Consider the following 18,359-nt stretch of genomic DNA (forward strand, 5'->3'; position numbering starts at 1 on the left):
CAATAAAGGATGAAGAGAACTAGACACATGATTTGCTGATTGATAGATATGAATATCTCACTTGTAGCCAATATCTGACCATCCCCGATGTTTCATGTGGTAGTTCTGGATTGTCCGTACAATTTTACTGCACGCACGTCTGTTGAAACATCTCCCAGTAGCCGTGTGGTGGATGACAAAATATTGCACAGGAGTGGTCATGGGCGCTCTTCTTGCCGGGTATTCTCCACCCCAATCCTCTCGCAAAATGGTCTCAAGATGAGCTGTGGTGTATAAAATGTCATCATTGTGATTTAAGATACAACTTCAACAATTTGTATTCGTAATCGCTGAAGGAATGTAATCCACATTGATCCATATAAAATTTGTGATGTGTACGTAATTGGAGAATTTGGTTTTGATGACGTCACGTGTGTGTGCCTTCTCAACCACACTTGTAGATTGATGACATGTAATCTAGCAAACTTATATAAGCTGTGAGTTGTCATACACATACACCTATACTGCAAGCAACAATCATGGGAAAGCAGGAGGATCTCAATCTTGGGAAATGTAACAATGGGAGTCCATGTAACAGATCTGCCACTCAACTCACTAGTTCACCTGAACGGACATGCCCATTGAGAAGGTCACAAATGTATTCTTAAATAGCAACAATTACAGAAAAGCAGCTTCGAAAAAGGTCATGATGGAATGGATCCTACAGACAGGGACAGCTCAAAATGTAACAGATATGCAGGTGTATTGGTACAAACCACAAAAAACTTTCAACGGTGGACATAACATACCTGTTTCCACTGAGCAATGGGTTGGGACCTTTGTAGTAGGTCACCTGTGAATTCCACCTGCTCTTCCCCCACCCACCTCCTCTTCTTCAGTACAAAGAACGGTTTTTAAAAAGCAATCAATGTGGCCATCGATTGGTCCTGATATTTACAAATTCCACAGAATTCCCTGCACCGTTGTATGGGATTAATTCCAGTGTGTGTGTGTGTGTGGTGTGTGTGTGTGTGTGTGTGTGTGTGTGTGTGTGTGTGTGTGTATGTGTGTGTGTCTCGTACCCATTATATAATTATTTTGACAGAAATAGTTTGTCTGAGCAGTGTTTCCACACTTGTACATATTTTACACATTTGATCCAATTTTTACCGACTTTGATTGAAGACATCATAGTCATGACAACGGTATCATATCTGCACCTCTGTGCTCCTAAATAAAGAGCTGGAAATCAAATTCCCTAGAAATCTCCAGAGAGGGAAAGTTGAGACACTTCTTGCAGTTGCCTTTTCAACATGATGATGAAAAAATTCTGTAAGTGTTCACTACTGTGGTGAAAGTACACAAGATGACCCAAAAGATATATCTGTGGAGAAGTTCCTCTTGTTGTGGATAGAAGGAGTTTCTTAAATGTTTGCTCCAAAGGTCTCAGAGTTCCAAATGTGCAGCACTACTTAGCTGGGTAGAGTAACCTTTGGAAGGGATGTAGAGCTGGTTGTGCTGTCTGCATCTCTCAAACCACAGAGGCCTTTGAAGGGTTAAGGGTTATGGGCTGGGGGTTAGGGCTATGGTAAGGGATGATGTACAGATTTCTCATAAATAGGGCACAAGTTTCGCAAACACTCAATAAACTGTGAAAACATTATCAAACGAGAACAGCATTCGGGAGAGTGCATCGTCTCTCTTCGCGTGTTCATTCTGAACAAAAATACCATTGTTAACTGAATATGCTACTATTATGGCCCATATACCTGTATCATCCATGCACCCTATTATGTCATATACATTGCCATTATCCATAGCTTTACTAATTATTCGGATATTTAACAACCACTTTTGTGTACATTAAGGCTAAATTGCATCAATGAAGGTGAATATGAAAAAAACTCAAACTATATTCCCCATGGCTCATCGATCATATTGTTACGGTTTTTAGAACCTTCACATGTAAATTTAGTAGTAAATTCCCTTATAAATGACCCCTGTGTACATGTCCCCTTAATTGGCTGTTAATTAAGGATTGCACCTTAGTTAGTCCATGTACAACACGTAGGACACTTTAGGATCTCTATAGTTATATCATTATCATGTGTTCCAGGTAAGGCTGTGTTTCCAATAGTTGACTCTACGTTGCATCAATCAACTAAGATAAGTCCCCTTTCAATATCCCCAATCGTCTCCTCAAAGTGCCAGTAACAGTTGGGCTGTTTTCGTGGGCATCACACCGGCTCTGCTCGCCCAGCAGCGTTCGCTGCCTGGCGCCAAACTCCATTACGCACGAGGCCAAGAAGGGGGGAGGAGCCGCCAGAGCACGGGCGTGGCACCACCTCGTCATCAAAGGTGGAGTCAGAGAGCCCTTAACAACCAACCAGGGCTCGGTGGGCATGGCTTGATAGGGCGTGGCAAGAAACGTCTGGTGAGTTCGAGAGGCGTCCAAGGGCGTGGTAATAAAACCCTTGGCGCGAGGCCCCCACCAGAGACGCGAGAGGAGGTTCAAGAGAGTCGGTAAGAGGCAGATGAGTGAGGGAGCACGACCCAAGAAGTTGAGAGAGGAGGGAGAGAGGATCGACCATTCGTTTTCTTGGCGCGAACATCCTGCGGCGAGTGAGAGTCGGCACGCTCGTGGGCGATACCAACCAGCACTGACGACCGGGTTTTCGCCACTGAACCAAGGGCGAGGGTGTGCACGCGGGGCACCGACGTCGTGCCGCGATCCCCGGACCTCCCTACCACCAGCTCTGTGGATCGTCTGCCCCTTCTCATCCCTCCAGCCATTCCTGCCTGCAATTCCCTATTCATGTGAGTCTGTCTGTATTGTCCTGTGGGTTTAAGTAAGACTGTCTAAGGATTTGCGCTGTGTCTTCTTCTTCTGTAAATTACTTTCGTTCCCTTCTTCTTTGGTTTTGGTTTTTGTGTAAATAATTAATAAATCCCTGTTCCTTCTTATTCTTTGGTTTCTTTCTCGTCCGATCGCTTTAGTGATTTCCCCATTGAGTACCTGTGGCGCGATTTCGGCCGAACCGCTTACAATCGGGTTTAGTCTTTTGTTAACGGCCCGCGTTGCAGCTCGCTTCGCTCGGCGCAATCCATCTATTACGCTGCGGCCCGGGCGGGAGTATTTCCTCACGTACCGGAAGGCGCTGGTACTTAGGTCATAGGAAGGATTGGCCTACTACCCTATTCAGCGCTGACCGGGCGTGACGTCATACCCCCGGGACCGGTCGGATGGCCAGCTTAACAAGACAGGGGGATTAACCCCCCCTTGCTAACGGGAGTGCCGTCCCCCGGATCCGTAACAATATGTATGATGTTTTGCATCGTTCTGTTAAGTGGTTCTGGAGAAGATTTTTTTTTTTTTAATCCAATATGGCCACCAGGCCACATGACCAATGAATATATGAATGATCGTTTTAAAGGCCATTTTCCCCGAGAGAGCGGGGGTTGGCCTTGCGGGCCCCATGACAATCATTGTTCCCTGTTTGAGGCAATGTTTTTATGGCCGGATGCCCTTCCTAACGCCAACCCTTGGTCGCCTCTTACAATGCGCAGGGATACGGTGTACCTATTCTAAATCGGGGTGCACATCGTGATCATTCATCCCAGCAAGCTGGTACTCAATTTGCCGACCTCGGAAGGATGACAGGCTGAGTCAACCCCCCTGGCATTAATTCAGCGATCGACCGGGATTCAAACCCAGGATCCTAGGATCCCAAGCCGGCACCCTAACCGCTAAGCCAACACCAGGCTACAGCAGCAACACCAGGCTACCAGGCCACATGACCGGTCATAAATTTAATTCTTCACTGACATCAGGTCGTAGATCAAATATATGAAGTTTCAGATTAGGATATAAATTCAACCAATTATGGTGGAAATAACCTTTCACCGACGACGTCATTCTTATAACCCAATATTCCCCATGGGGTTTATGACATATGCCAAATTTCAATTTTTCCCGTTGAGCGGTTTTGGAGAGGATGTCATATTTTTTTTCTATAATCAAATATGGCTGACAAACATGTGACATGAGGTTGGAGTCATGAATAAAATATTCTCGATGAGGAGTCCCTCCAATATTTAAAGTTTCACATCGATCGGACAAGCAGTTGCAGAGAAAAAAATGGGAGAGAGTCACTAGAATGGCACATGGTGGAGTGCATACCTCCACCAGACTGAACAGTTAGCGTTTTGTATCGCACTGATAGGCCGGATCTGGATTCGGACCTGGATTCGGACCTGAAACAAAATCTAAATGGCTTGTTCTTGTCTTCCAGCCAACTCAACCACCAAGTTTAGTCCGAATCCGTCCATAACTTTTTGAGATATCCTGCTTACAGAAACAAAGGCGAAAAGATAACCTCTATCCACGTTGGTGGTGGAGGTAACAAATATGTAACCTCAATACAGAGCAAAGGTTAGTCCACAGGTAATCCAAATTATTAAGGAATCTCTCACCGAATGGCAGAAAGAAAACAGAGAGGAAGATCATGAAAATCATTTTAACTTCGTGGATTTAATCCTGAAATGAGAAAAATAAACAAACAAATATTTCACGACATTCGTGTTATTGATTCATTATTAATATAAGAACAAAATTATGGCCGATTCACGAACAACATGTCAATTTTGAATCAACACTAATTTACCGGATTGTTACCTGTAAGCTGTACCTGTACGTTGTAATGTTCTTACAATGTTCGCTCCGCATCGCCGTGTGGTCGGTTATATAATCGGTCCCAAGTTTGTAACTGAGGCTCCACTCACTGGGTGTGGCCTAAGTAGGTCACGTGCCACGCCTTTGGCAGGTCAATCCGTCGGCCATGAACTCTTTTCTGCTTTTTTGCTGGAGTCGCCCGCAAATTGGATCCTTCATCACTCGAAATTGAAGGTATTATGAGAAGAAAAAGTGAATGAAGAATCCACGGAATGAGAACTGAGAAGTACTGTGGTATTAAACACGGGTAGTTATAGTGTCCGCGAAGGAAGTGGAATGGTTTAAAATTTAAATGGTAATTATACAGGTATTTGGATGTGTTGGAGATAGAGGGGTGTTGGTGGGTGTAGATTGTGGATGGGTATAACGATGCTGGAGTTGGTGCAGCGCATGGGCATGATGGGCCGGATGTCCTCCTGCGCCAAAGTTCCTTCCAGGTATCCTTGTGTCTTAACTGTCGCAAGATTCCTGAAAGTCTGCTCAATAATATTATTACCAACCTATATTTGTCCATGCTTTGTCCTACTATATCTATCTATAATTCCAGTAATCTCTGTCTGTACGTTTGTCTGTGACCGCTGTTTCTCGACAACCACGGGTCCGATATACTTTTTACTTGCCAGGTATATTGCTGGGGACCCGAGGATGTGCCTTTTCAAGGTTTCATATTAATCGGACAATTACTTACCGAGCTATGTCCAAAAAACGATTCAACCAATCAGAGAGCAGCGAACGATCGCGTGTGCCGAACGTGGCGGACACACTCTGCCTCGGATGGCACATTTGACAGCGTATTCATTTATTTCACGTTGGAAAACTATGTTGCCGTTAAACTATGTTTTAATAAAGTTTTAAAACTAATAAAAACGAATTTGCGATTCATTCGCTTTCCTGCGCGTTTGTGCACGCGATGGCGATTGCTTTACCAAACTCCGGAAGCCGTTCGCTTTGGACCAAACCATTTCATGTAAATAGAGGGGGGGGGATATAATTTTAGATATAGATATAGTACGGGCAATGCCCTAGTCTATCTATAATTCCAGTAATCTCTGTCTGTCTGTCTGTCTGTACGTTTGTTTGTCTGTGACCGCTGTTTCTCGACAACCACGGGTCCGATATACTTGAAACTTGCCAGGTATATTGCTGGGGACCCGAGGATGTGCCTTTTCAAGGTTTCATATTAATCGGACAATTACTTACCGAGCTATGTCCAAAAAACGATTCAACCAATCAGAGAGCAGCGAACGATCGCGTGTGCCGAACGTGGCGGGCACACTCTGCCTCGGATGGCACATTTGAGAGCGTATTCATTTATTTCACGTTTGCAAACTATGTTGGCGTTAAACTATGTTTTACAACTAATAAAAACGAATTTGCGATTCATTCGCTTTCCTGCGCGTTTGTGTACGCGATGGCGATTTCTTTACCAAACTCCGGAAGCCGTTCGCTTTGGACCGAACCATTTTATGTAAATAGAGGGGGGGGATTGTCACCACTCGCAAGCCGTTCGCTTTGGACCAAACCATTGCATGTAAATAGAGGGGGGGGTTCTGTGGTCGTTGCGAATGGACCAAACCATTTCATGTAAATAGAGGGGGGGGATATAATTTTAGATATAGATATAGTACGGGCATGCCCTAGTAGTCTATAAATGGATGAGGTGTGTGTGTGAGGCATACTTTTGTGTCTATTAATTACGTACGCCTATGAGACCCCTTCAACCAATGAAGACACTTTAAGACCTGAAAGACCCAAAAGTCTCCAAGGACCCAAAAAATCCAAAAGTTTTCGATGACCCCAAAAGACCCAGATGACTCAAAAGTCCCCGAGGACCCAAAAAATCCAAAAGTTTCCGATGACCCAAAAGTCCGAGGACCCAAAAGACCCCCTGAGTTCGGCATGCAGGTGTGCTACAAGGCAGTGAAGACCAATGAAAATTTGATCTATTGGACAATAACTCTGCCGGGGTTTGAACCCCCGACCTCCCAGACTCAGAGCGAACGCTCAAACCATATTACACCACCGATGATGCTGAACCGTTCTGATTGGTTGTTGCGCGATGCTTACCTGTTTCTCAACGCAACGATGTTTGGAAATCAAAATGCTGGTTTATCACAGCATCGGAGGTCAAGCGGGTTTGGAGGTGAAAATGCGGGCAAAAGCTGCCGGATGCAGGCTCGGGGCCATTGTAAGATTCGGTACTTGTGTTGCTGCATCGGTGCCTTGCGGTGATGCACGGTGTCTGCAACAGCCTCTGGCAATATCCGATGCAGGACGTTTGGTGGGCAGGTGTATGCAAAGATAACGGTGTTGGTTTTACTGTGAGTGAGTAAACTTGCACATGCAATTCTCATAACTCCTCAATCCCTCGCCCCACCGAGTCCTCCCTCCCACACAAAGCCTCAACCTTCCCCTTCCCAGCACTATGGCATCAATCCTCTCCCCAATTCAAGCTTTGAAACCTCCTCTCCACCCCTCCCCCAACCACAACTCAACCACCCCCAACTCTACAACCCTCCCTGCCCCAATTCCTCAACCCTGTTCTCAAAAAGTGCCATTTCCCTGGAGAGGTTCCAACATGTGGTGTGGGGAGAGAGACAGAGACAGAGACAGAGACACAGAGAGAGAGAGAGAGAGAGAGAGAGAGAGAGAGAGAGAGAGAGAGAGAGAGAGATGCAGGTATTACCGTTTATCATTTGGAGAACAGGTAATTATCTCATCGGGTCAAGTTATTACTTGGAACTTGAAGTATTTGAATGACACCTATCAGTGACTGCCAGCGATGGAATATTCTACTAATATCACTACTACCATGACTCCTTCACCAAACCCAATTAATCTGACCATTCTTGTGGGGACAGCCACGGGAGATAGCCGAGACCAAGACTCCCAAGAAACAGGTGGCCAGGCCTTATATTCAACTGCAACCGATTTGTGCAGGAATTATTAAGTTGTCCAGGGTGCTGGAGATAATGCACCTACTCTTCATGAAGGACACCATGGGATATTTAACATTGAAAAACCTATGCTGGAAGAAGACGCCCTCTTCAGTAATGTCCTTGCGAGGAACACTGCAATCCCGTGATGCATCCCCATCTGCAAAGCACCCAGCCGACAGGTTACAGTCTGGTCGGGAATCAAACCCAGGCTAAGTGCGCGAAGTTTGGAACACCCTGTTGGACAACTTGTATTACCCAATAACAATAAGCTATTGTGATTGTATGAAGGATGGAAAACTTAACAAAACCTATCAATGAGTAATGCTGATGGTGCCGGAACATCACGTGTGCAGAACGAAGGAACAGAGTCCGCAGTGTTGGACACATTTACTGTAAATAAACATGGATACAAACACAAAGAAAAACAACCTAATGATGCCAAGCAGAATGGAGAACATCCCACAATGATCTACACACTGCGAGTTGAGGTTTCAACTATAAAGCTCAACAATTATTTTTATTATTCTTTACAAAAGTACTGAAAAAATAGAGGTCAAGGCTCATGGAAGAGCGGAAGAGTTCGCTTGTCATTTCAACGCACTGCTTAATGCTTGGACCCAGGCTTGAGGCTCGCGTATGGTTTGCACGGACGAAGAGACGCACACATTTCCAGAAGAAACGTTTGCACGTGAGAATCTCTTTCAAGCTTCCGGCTCTCAAAAATGGCGACAATGGCGAATCGAGGTTCGGGCCGCACGAGGTAGTAGCAGCTCTGGGTGGCCTCATTGTAGGTATAAATAACTCGTTCCAATGATGCTAATTCTTTAGCTCGCTCTACCAGCATTGCGCTAACCACTGCCCAGTGGGGGGACGAACGCTCCGTCGGGAGCGAGACCACGGTGACGCAGCTCTCAGACGCACCTTTGTTGCCCACTGAGCTGGGATGGTGGTAGCCATGCCCCTAAGATTTGAGAGACACAAAGTAGAAAAGTTATGGATTAAGAATGCAAGCAAATAACTTTTCCCAAATTATTTGTACAAATAATTACCACTGTTCATAAAAAAAATAAATCTCAAACCAATTTTTTATGTCAATGAGTTGGCTTCAAGTCAATAACGATAATGATAATAATAAAAACACATCATTAGTACTTCTCTAGGGCTGCCAGAATAGCCACACACTCGACTCGACTAGAGGTCCACACACTCGACTCTGAACCGTCTCGGCCGGGATAGAATCCGACCCAACTATAATCCATCATCCTAGCCAGGGGGGTTGACTCAGCCTGTCATCCTTCCGAGGTCGGCAAATTGAGTACCAGTTCACTGGTAATTCCCTGTGTGTCGCAAGAGGCGACTAACAGGGTTGGTGGCAGGAAGGGCATCCGGCCATAAAACATTGCTTCAAAAAGGGGACCACGGTGCCCCAAAAAAGGCCAAGCCCCGCTCTGCGGGGTAAAAAGGCCTCTAAAGGCGGTTTTGAGCGTTTCGCAGACCGATTCATTAATGTGTGTGCCATCCTTTGGGCAGATGTTAAACTGCAAGTCCCATCCGCTGCCATTAGTTGGTGGAGGTTAAATACCCCACAGTGTCTACCGTGAAGATGAGGCGAGGTATCGCAGGCACCACAAACAGATTACTAATTCCTGCTCTAACCTACAGGGGGGCACTGCATCAGCGGCATGGCGACACTCACAGCAATGATGCTACACTGCAGCCACCTGCTACATATGAAATAATATAACAGTACCTCTCATCAGTGCCTGGTGGATATTACCTTCTAAAGATCACTTAATATCATGGTCTCCATTTCAGAAGAACATTTTTAAACTCTTCGAGCCAAATTTACAGAAGTCATTTAAGAGTTAGACGCATGTAGAATCGCTAATCGTGCGATGATCAACCATCCAAAGTTAGTCGCAAATCGCCAAAGAGTTTATCTAATGCGTGATCAAAACCTAATCACAATTGTTCAAATAAGAAATAAACTTTTAACACGTCGGCAAGGGCATGTTTAAGAGTGCCTTTTAAGGCCTTGAAGCAAGCATTAGGTAAAAACTAGTATAGTTATAACTGCATTAGATACAGTTAAAACTGCAGTTGTACTCTCAGATACTTCCTGGCAGTTCAAGTTAATAGGTTATGCTTTTGTGGTTTATGTACTACAGTAAGGATGTCAGAAGACGACAGAAGTGTTATGATTTATGGGAGCGAGACATGGGTAATGAACGTGGAGCAGCAACGAAGGCTGGAAAGGGTGGAAATGCGAATGGTTCGGTGGATGTGCGGAGTATCATTGAGAGAGAGGAAGACAAATGATGAATTGCGAAAGATGATGGGAATAGAGCCTGTGATTGATGCTGTGAAGACAAACAGGTTGAGATGGTTTGGTCATGTGTTGAGGAAGGATGAAAGTGACTTTTTAATTTTTTTTATTTTATTTTTTAAAAATACTGAATCGAGGCTCGTGAACGAGCTAACATTTACTTCACAAACAAATCAACCAGACAAACAAAATATATAAAAAGAGGGAGCGGAAAACAAGATGGGGAGAGAAGGGGAAGCACACAAACACAACATTTGAGAGCAGGGAGATGTGTGGAAGGGAGAGGGCTTGGGGGAAGGAGGCGTGGGAAGGGGGGGGGGGGGGGGGAGAAGTATAAACTAACCCTAACCCTAACAACTAGGGTTAGGGTTAAGGTTAGGGTTGTTAGGGTTAGGGTTAGGGTTGTTAGGGTTAGGGTTGTTAGGGTTAGGGTTAGGGTTAGGGTGTGTACAACAATGTCAGCTGGTTGAGAAGTGTGATGGAATTGTATGTAGAAGGAAATAGAGGACGGGGAAGACCGAGAAAGACTTGGCTAAAGATGGTCGAAGAAGAAATGCGGGAAAGGGGGTTAACAAGGGGAGATGCAGAAAATAGGGTAAAATGGAGAAGATTGTCATGGGGACCGCAAGGCTAACCCCCGCTCTAGCAGGGAAAATGGCCTTAAAATGCCTGTTGTTGTTGTTGTTGTAGTAAGGATTGCCGGTAACGGAAGTGATTATAATTCTAAGTACAGTAATCTACAGAGCATAACTCTAGTAAATGGACGTATAAGAATTGCATGGCTTATAATTGGTAGTTTACATGGGACAGTGAATATGGATGCGTTAGTAGTACTTGAATTAACTCAACAGGAAGTAAAAGAGGATCGGAATAGGGCAGCTCGCCGACGTGCATCGATAATCTTCAAGGATAGATGCAATCCTCTGAAGTATGACATTATCAAATTTGTCCGGAGTTACAGACTCTCGAAGGAATCATTTCATTGGCTGCTGAATCGAGTGCAAGACGACCTGGATCAACCTACGATTAGGACCAATGTGCTGAATCCCCTCCAACAATTGTCCGTGGTGCTGCGATTCTATTCAAGTGCATCATTTCAATTGGATGTTGGAGATATGAGCGGTGTTTCACAGGCTAATCAGCTGTTTAGACGCACACAACTAAACGGATGTTTATCTCCCTTAGTAAGTTGCTATTTAGATGGGCGATTAGCTATGCGTGTACAACAATGTTTTTGTCAGCATTTAAGGGTTAGGCGCATGTTAGCAAGACGCTCCCTAAACGCCTTTTGTAAATTTGCCCCTTACAGCCCCCACTTAAGAGGGATAACATTCGTCCGAAAATTTCTACTCGTGAAATATTTAATCAGCAAGACAGAATCATTTTAAAATAGAGACAGTGGGCACACAGATTAGAGTTATACCTTGAAGCTGTCCTGTGGGCCTGTGATGTCCAGTATAAGCAAGACGTTGACAGCATCAGTTTTTTTTATAAAGCTGCAGGTTTTGCCATAGAGGTCAGGGGTGACCTTTGCCGTGAGGGTCTTCATCTCCGATGTTGTTTGTTGGCTCAGTATCTCATGGAAGTAGAGTGTAAACTTGGCCAAAAGGATCATCTTAAATTTGCTCTGCATTCGGTACAATCAGGACAGGAAGAGTGAAAGCAAAACCTTCATTTCTATTGGTTATTAACTAAACTACAAGCATCCTGGGTATTAGGTCGATATTACCAATGAATGAATGAACAATTATTAAAAACATTAACATACAAAAAGGACACTTTTTTTTTTTTACTGCAAACTATCAATTACAAAGATAGAAGAGTCAAGATGAGATGGATATACCAAAATGCCATCAGCACATGTCGCAAATCAGAGATGAGAGTTTGTTCACGTAAAGAACATGCTCTATATGGAGCGTCAGTTCTACTGAAGCAGTTTATTGGCTAAGATTTACAATCCGAGACAGGTCGCCAATCTGACACAGGATATTCAACCGAGTTTGACAGGGATTTGGAATGTGTTTCTGGTGCCGGCGATAACTCGCCCACTCTTCAAGAAGGACGCTGGAGGATCTTTAATGTCCACCAACAAATGCCGGCACACAGGACACTCAGTTTAATGTCCTTCCGAGGGACAGCACACACATTGATGTCTGTGCTGCGACTAACAGAGCGATACGTTGCAAATTGCACTTGAAGCATACAAATGCAGTTTCAGAATCGGACCCACTCCCCGAGATCATCATTCAAATGATGTGAAAACTATTTGTGTGATGAACTTCTTGCTGCACATCCTTGAACCAGTGGGCACTTGGCATTGACCATTATGGTAAAAAAATAATTATGATATGCATGGGAATGTGAACGATTATTTTTATTTTCGTTTACCAGCCACTGATGGAGGTGCGGTGGTTGCAAACCACGCTGCGTTGAACCTCCAAACAGGGGTTTGCGTTGAACCGCTTCACGCGCGTGCTCCGTGCCCTGTGCAGTCCACGCGGCAAGCTTTGTGTGAGATGCATGCAGGTTCATGAGGGAGGGGAAGAAGAGCCAGGAGGAGATCTGAAGTTGAGCTTGTAAGAGGTGGGCCAGTATCTCCACCTCAAGTTGAAAGCTACTATTCAGTCCACTCAGTGTTGGGTGATGAAACCTGGTAAGACAGGAAGAAATGGCAATACCATTTTAAAAAATGCAGGTTTTGTTATTTTACTCACCAAATTGGACGAATGTAAAATTGGTGTTTTTAAACTTCACAAGTACCATCAAACCCACAATCAAAGCCAAAGACTAAACTACAGACTTCATAGAACACCTTTCCACATTAAGTATTCAAGTACATAATCCTATTGAACTAAATAACGATTTTAAAGGTCGTATAAAAAAAATTCTGGAGTTTTAGTGCTTTAATGCAGTCCCAGACACCACCTTATTTAACATAAACTGCCTTGTGCAGTTAGATTAGTTGTTCGAGCCTGTTTGTGTCCTTTATGACCTCCTTAAAAACAGAAGGTTTCCTGTTTGTAATGATTTTCAATTTCGTTTGACTGTCAGGCAGGCAGACAGGGTAAAAAAATCATCGCACTCCTCTCTGCACATGTGCGATCAGGACAAATTCAGAGACAAAGTACTGATAATTAATTGATAAATTTGTTTTCCGATTCATGTTCTGATTTGTGTTCAAAATACAACATTCAATTTTTTTTTTTTTTTTTTTTTTGTATACAAGATCGAGGCTCGTGAAGGAGCGAACATTTATCAAACAGAAAGACAAACCGACAAACCGACACATAACCGACAAACCGACACATAAAACAAAAAACATCGGGAGCGGTAGACAAGATGGGGAGAGAGGGGGAAGGACACGAACACAACATTTGAGAGCAGGAACCAAGAGACATGGAGACATCGAGAGATCTGTGGGAGGGAGAGGGCTTTGGGGGGGAGGCATGGGAAAGGGGGTGGGAGAGGCATAAAACATATGGACACTGCCAGGACTTCCAGGAAAGAAGTTGGAATTACAAACAAGGTGGATCTGGGGTGAATTAGTGGGGGTAGAAAAGATCAAGGTTTTGGATGGGGGAAGATAAGAGATGGTGGTGAACAGCTGTTTTAAAGACCTGGAGGGAGGAGTGGGATTGAAGGGAGTGTGGGAGTTTGTTCCAGAGACGGGAGAAAAGAGGAATGAAGGAGTGAAGGTGAGCAGAGAGCCGAGATTTTGGCAGTTTAACCATCAGAGGCTTGCTGGCAGATCTTGTGCGACCTGTAGGAATATTGGGGTGACAGAGCACAGAGAGAGCTGGGGGAGCAAGGCCGGAGAGGAGTCGGTAGAAGACAGAAAGACCACCTACCTGCCTGCGGTGAGTGAGTGAAAGGCCCTCAGAGATAGCTTCATCGCGGGAGATTCCAATGATTCTGAAAGCTTTGGTTTCAACAGCGTGAAGCCGAGCTAGGTGTGAGGCAGGAGCACCAGCCCATGAAATCAAGTTGTTCCTTGATCATAAACTGACATTTGTAGAAAGACAAACAGACAGAAGTGAATCAATTGCTTAACCCCGCTTTTTGCTTCGCCCGTGCGGGGTAATTACCTCACATAGAAGTTAACCATCAACGCTGGAAAGAAGCAGCCATTGAATAATTTGCTGTAACTAGCAGGGTCACGCAGAACATCCACGGAATGAAAAATGTGACTTCAAGTCCTCAATTCTCTCTCCCTCCCTCACAAACCCCAGGTCATCAAAGCAAGCCATGGAAAAATTTGCTGTAATGTTGTAGATGTTGGTTAAGTTTGCTAGCTTTGCAAGATCAATCAATTTACGAAAGCTATCATTGCTATGTTTGATGAGGCCCACAGTTTAATAAATTCGTGAAAGAGTACGGTACTCCAATTGAAACATCCTTAGTTGGTTTGCACTGCAGTGCAGTACAATTGAATAAGCAAGTATAATAACACCGTTAAGGAGAAAACCCAACACCTTCCACCCGACAACAACCCCACCCCTCAACACCCAAAGGGCTTACTGATTTATCACCTGGATGAAACTTTCTGAACTATGGCGTCCAGAGCACAAGGAAGATCTTCTAGTGAGCAGTTTCGACCCAGGCTCAAGCTGTACAGTCGTTCATAGAAATCTGCCATTTCCTGCCGGGCACGTACGAAGGCATCCAGTTGCCCGGCCAGGTGGAACAGCAACTCCTCGAGAAGAGGGAGCGTAGCACCTGAGCCCTGCGTGCTAAAACGGTTTAGGTCAGCAGCAAGAGTGCTATAGGAGTTCCGTATACTGTCCTTTCGTGCAAAAAACGATTGTCCACCTGTAAAGGCAACAATTACCATAGATTAACCTGCTGCAAGTTATATGGTATTTCTGGGTCAAATCAATTTTTTATTTTTTCTGTTAAAAAAAGTAAAGCTTACAGAAGCGAATCTAAATTCTACATATGCAAAATAGTAGAATACCCCAATATCATCATCATCATCATCATCATCACCATCATCATCTACATCTACTACTACTACTACTACTACTACTACTACTACTACTACTACTACAACAACAACAACACCACCACCAACAACAACAACATTGTCGTCTTCGCCAAGAAACGTTATGGCACAAGTATTTCAATTACTGATGGAGAGGCCTGATATTTAACGAAAGGCAATTAGAGTAAGAACTACAATGGCACTTGATAGAGCGCATACCTCCAACAGGATGCGCAGTTTACGTTTTGTATTCCACCGATAGGGCGGATCTGCATTCAGATCTGATCCAAAATCGAATCGCTTGTTCTTGTCACCTACCTAACTCATCCACCAAGTTTTGTCATAATCCGTCCACAACGTTTTGAAATATCGTGCTATAAATCGTTTTTGGCCCTATCACTGAATGGTGAAGAATCGCAGAAAAAGAATTCATGTATTGGGATCCAGATGTTCACCAAAATCTAATAAATCCTCCTTTTCGCACACCCACCACTCATTATCCTCAGGTAAAACAAGCCTGTGTCCCTATAGCAACGTGTGGTGAGGCGAGTGTAGCGAGCCGATCCACGCGAGTTTATTTAATTGGTATAATCTCGTGCAACCGAGCAGTGATCAGCTAACCCTTTTGACAAGTGTAGGCAAGCCATCACCGGCACCCTGAACGAATTACACTCTTTACGTGTTCAGTCGAACGTCAGACATGGACAGCTGGTTCGTGAAAGGAAAACAGAAAAATATGTACAATACAATTTTGTACCTCACTTTCCTCATGATGATGATGGTTGTTGTTGTAAGTCAATCCTGTCAATTTACAAGTTATTGAGAAAATAATAATACGGTTATCAAAAGTAATAACAGTGTAATGATAACAGGTGACGTACAATCGTGGCCAAAAATTTTGGAATGCCTGCACTTTTTCAAATAACTCACAATTTTCTCTAAAAATAAGTTGAAATTGACAAAAGTCTTTGGTCTCCACAATTCTTTATTTCACTGTTAATATTACAGAACCTTTCTTTTTGATTCAGAACTTAATATATCCTTTTAAATCAGAAAATAAAAAGAAATGGCATTAACAAAATTATTGACACCCCAGACCTAATATTTGGTAGCACGGCGTTTGCACAAAAATAACTGCAGTCAAGCATTTCCTATAGCCATGAATGAGCTTCCTTCACCTCTCGACTGGCAGTTTGGCCCACTCTTCTTGTGCAAAATGCTCCAGTTCTCCCAGATTTGAAGGGTTCCTTCTCCCAGCTGCTGTTTTTAAATCTCCCCACAGGTGTTCAATGGGATTTAGATCTGGACTCATTGCTGGCCACTTGAGAACAGTCCAGCGTTTTGTCTTGAACCATTCCTGGGTGCTTTTTGAAGTGTGTTTGGGGTCATTGTCCTGCTGTAATACCCATGACCTTCGACGGAGACCCAGCTTTCTGACACTGGATTGAACATTGCACTCCAAAATGCCTTGGTAATCACCTGATTTAATGATGCCATGCACACATTCAAGGCACCCAGTGCCAGAGGCAGCACAGCAACCCCAAAATATCACTGAACCTCCTCCATGTTTGACTGTAGGGAAGGTGTTCTTTTTTTTGAAGGCTTCATTTTGTTTTCTGTCAACATAGAAATGATGTGCTTTACCAAAAAGCTCTAATTTGGTCTCCTCTGTCCACAGGACATTCTCCCAGAAGGATTTTGGCTTGTTCGTGTGTGTTTTGGCAAACTAAGGTCGAGATTTCTTATGTCTCTCTCTCTCAGCAGTGGGGTCCTCCTGGGTCTCCTACCATAGAACCCCCTTTCATCGAGTTGTCGATGGATGGTGCGAGTTGAAATGGTCACACCTTGTGTCTGAAGGTCAGCTTGAATCTGTTTTGCAGTTGATCGAGGTGCTTTTTCCACCATTCAACCAATCCTTCGCTGCAATCTTCGATCAAGTTTTCTTTTGCAGACACGTCCAGGGAGGTTGGCTACAGTGCCATGGACCTTAAACCTCCTGATAACGTACGGTGGACACAGGAACATCAAAGTCTCTGGAAATGGACTTGTAGCCTTGAGATTGTCCATGCTTGGCTACAATCTTGTGTCTGACCTCCTCAGACAATTGTCTGGTTTTCTTTCTTTTCTCCATGCTCATTGCGGTACACACAGTGACACAAAACAGCAGAATGACTCCTTTTCTCTATTCAAACTGGTTGAATGAGTGATTTTTATATTGTAGGTACCTGCAACTCACCACAGGTGAGTTCAATTCCAAAGTAAAGGAGAATCACCTGCTTGAAATCTAATTATTTCTAACAACTTCTAAAAGGTGCCAATAATATTGTCCGGGCCATTTTAGGATTTATGTGGAATAAGCTAAGATTTAGTAATTTTTTCAGCTTTTTTTTTTGTTCATATGTGGATACCAAAAGATTTTTGAATTTCAACAATTTTCTGGAGAAATGGTGCATTATTTGAAAAAATAGCAAGGGTACCAATATTTTTGGCCACGACTGTATATACCGACTGTATATACTCATATAATTAAAACACTCATCGCATATTACTATTAGTATTTTTCACCAGGTGTGCTTCATTACCTAGGCAGCTTGTAGAGCACTCGCCAAGTGGCTCAAGCAATCGAGCAAGCACTCTATCGAAACGGTTGATAAGGAACGGCTGGCTTAGCAAGCCGATTGGTAATGGAACACAATGGAGAATGAAGGTCTGTATTGTATTACACCGTTGCAGTTTTTACCCAGGAAAACACTGCGTGACGTCATTCAAAAAAAAAATCGTCCAATCATTCTCACTTTACCTGCCACTCCCCCAACTGCATCGCACAGGTGAAATGTACACGGCCCCTTCCGACGAATGCGGTGGCATACCGGGTTTACTCCCCAGAAAGCCCATGGCATGATAGGCCTTCTCGGTCGCGGCCAGCTGTCCAAGCGCCGCCAGAAAGCCTGGCCAGGAACCGCCAGCATTCCGGCTGCTCTCTCGTTCCTTGTCGAGAAGTTCCCGACCCCGCTCGCTGGAGAAGGAGCCCACCTGTGCGAAGAACGCTTGCAGAAAGCGCAACTCAGGGCTTTCTGCTGCCTCGGCCATGACCATGTATGATGGACTGTGACAACCCAATACGTACTGCCAAATGCAATTACCATGAGCAGAGTATCAGTATGACAACTTGTCCGCGCGTTACGTTTCCATGTCACGTCCCCAATAAATATTAGTGATAGACTGATACTGATAGTCTGAAAATATTCCCGCAATAAACAGACTTTTAAACTGCTTTCGTGAATCCCGGAACTACGGTTCAGTGTATGGAACTGGAACTGGAAGTGAAAAGGTTTCAATAACCTCGCGAAAAGGTACCGTTGCTAACTACTCCATCAAGACGTCATAAAGCGGACAATTCCT

The 18,359-nt window shown here is 44.1% G+C and overlaps 2 protein-coding genes across 6 annotated transcripts in view; both read right to left on the minus strand.

The window, feature by feature from the left end:
* The window catches only part of LOC137437575 (peptidoglycan-recognition protein SC2-like), a 66,285-nt gene extending 61,034 nt beyond the window's left edge, over positions 1–5,251 (minus strand). The window contains exons 1-3 of one of the 4 annotated variants that reach the window (XR_013620958.1): positions 4,655–5,251; positions 4,453–4,516; positions 62–263 (exon numbers count right to left, since the gene is read on the minus strand). Coding sequence is in view for 2 of the 4 variants with exons in the window: in XM_068132010.2 (XP_067988111.1) it covers positions 62–263; positions 4,453–4,495 (245 nt within the window). In the remaining 2 variants the exon portion in view is untranslated. The remainder of the gene's footprint in view (positions 1–61; positions 264–4,452; positions 4,517–4,654) is intronic. The other 3 variants (XR_013620957.1, XM_068132010.2, XM_068132009.2) reach the window with 3 other exon arrangements.
* A 2,762-nt stretch (positions 5,252–8,013) lies between these two features.
* Positions 8,014–18,263, minus strand: KICS2 (KICSTOR subunit 2). 2 transcript variants are annotated; one of them, XM_068132011.2, is made up of 5 exons: positions 17,828–18,263; positions 14,506–14,785; positions 12,365–12,626; positions 11,400–11,603; positions 8,014–8,611 (listed from the first exon to the last, which is right to left on the minus strand). In XM_068132011.2, exons 1-5 carry the CDS (start codon positions 18,051–18,053, stop codon positions 8,255–8,257), a joined length of 1,329 nt encoding a protein of 442 aa, XP_067988112.2. In that variant the 5' UTR covers positions 18,054–18,263; the 3' UTR covers positions 8,014–8,254. The 2 variants fall into 2 exon arrangements, with proteins under 2 accessions (XP_067988112.2, XP_067988113.2); XM_068132012.2 differs by having other exon boundaries at positions 17,758–18,263.
* Positions 18,264–18,359: the final 96 nt, after the last annotated feature.

The sequence above is a fragment of the Myxine glutinosa genome, chromosome 12, assembly GCF_964187855.1.
Source record: "Myxine glutinosa chromosome 12, kmMyxGlut1.1, whole genome shotgun sequence".
Classification (NCBI taxonomy): domain Eukaryota; kingdom Metazoa; phylum Chordata; class Myxini; order Myxiniformes; family Myxinidae; genus Myxine; species Myxine glutinosa.

What these genes read in the sequence shown, in the direction of transcription:
- KICS2 (XM_068132012.2), bottom strand. Translation starts at nt 18,103, where the DNA reads ATGGTAATTGCATTTGGCAGTACGTATTGGGTTGTCACAGTCCATCAT. An exon ending in TGCAGTTGGGGGAGTGGCAG is followed by an intron (nt 14,786 to 17,757) that starts GTAAAGTGAGAA and finishes TTGCCTTTACAG; the next exon opens with GTGGACAATCGTTTTTTGCA. An exon ending in GTTCAGAAAGTTTCATCCAG is followed by an intron (nt 12,627 to 14,505) that starts GTGATAAATCAG and finishes CTGTCTTACCAG; the next exon opens with GTTTCATCACCCAACACTGA.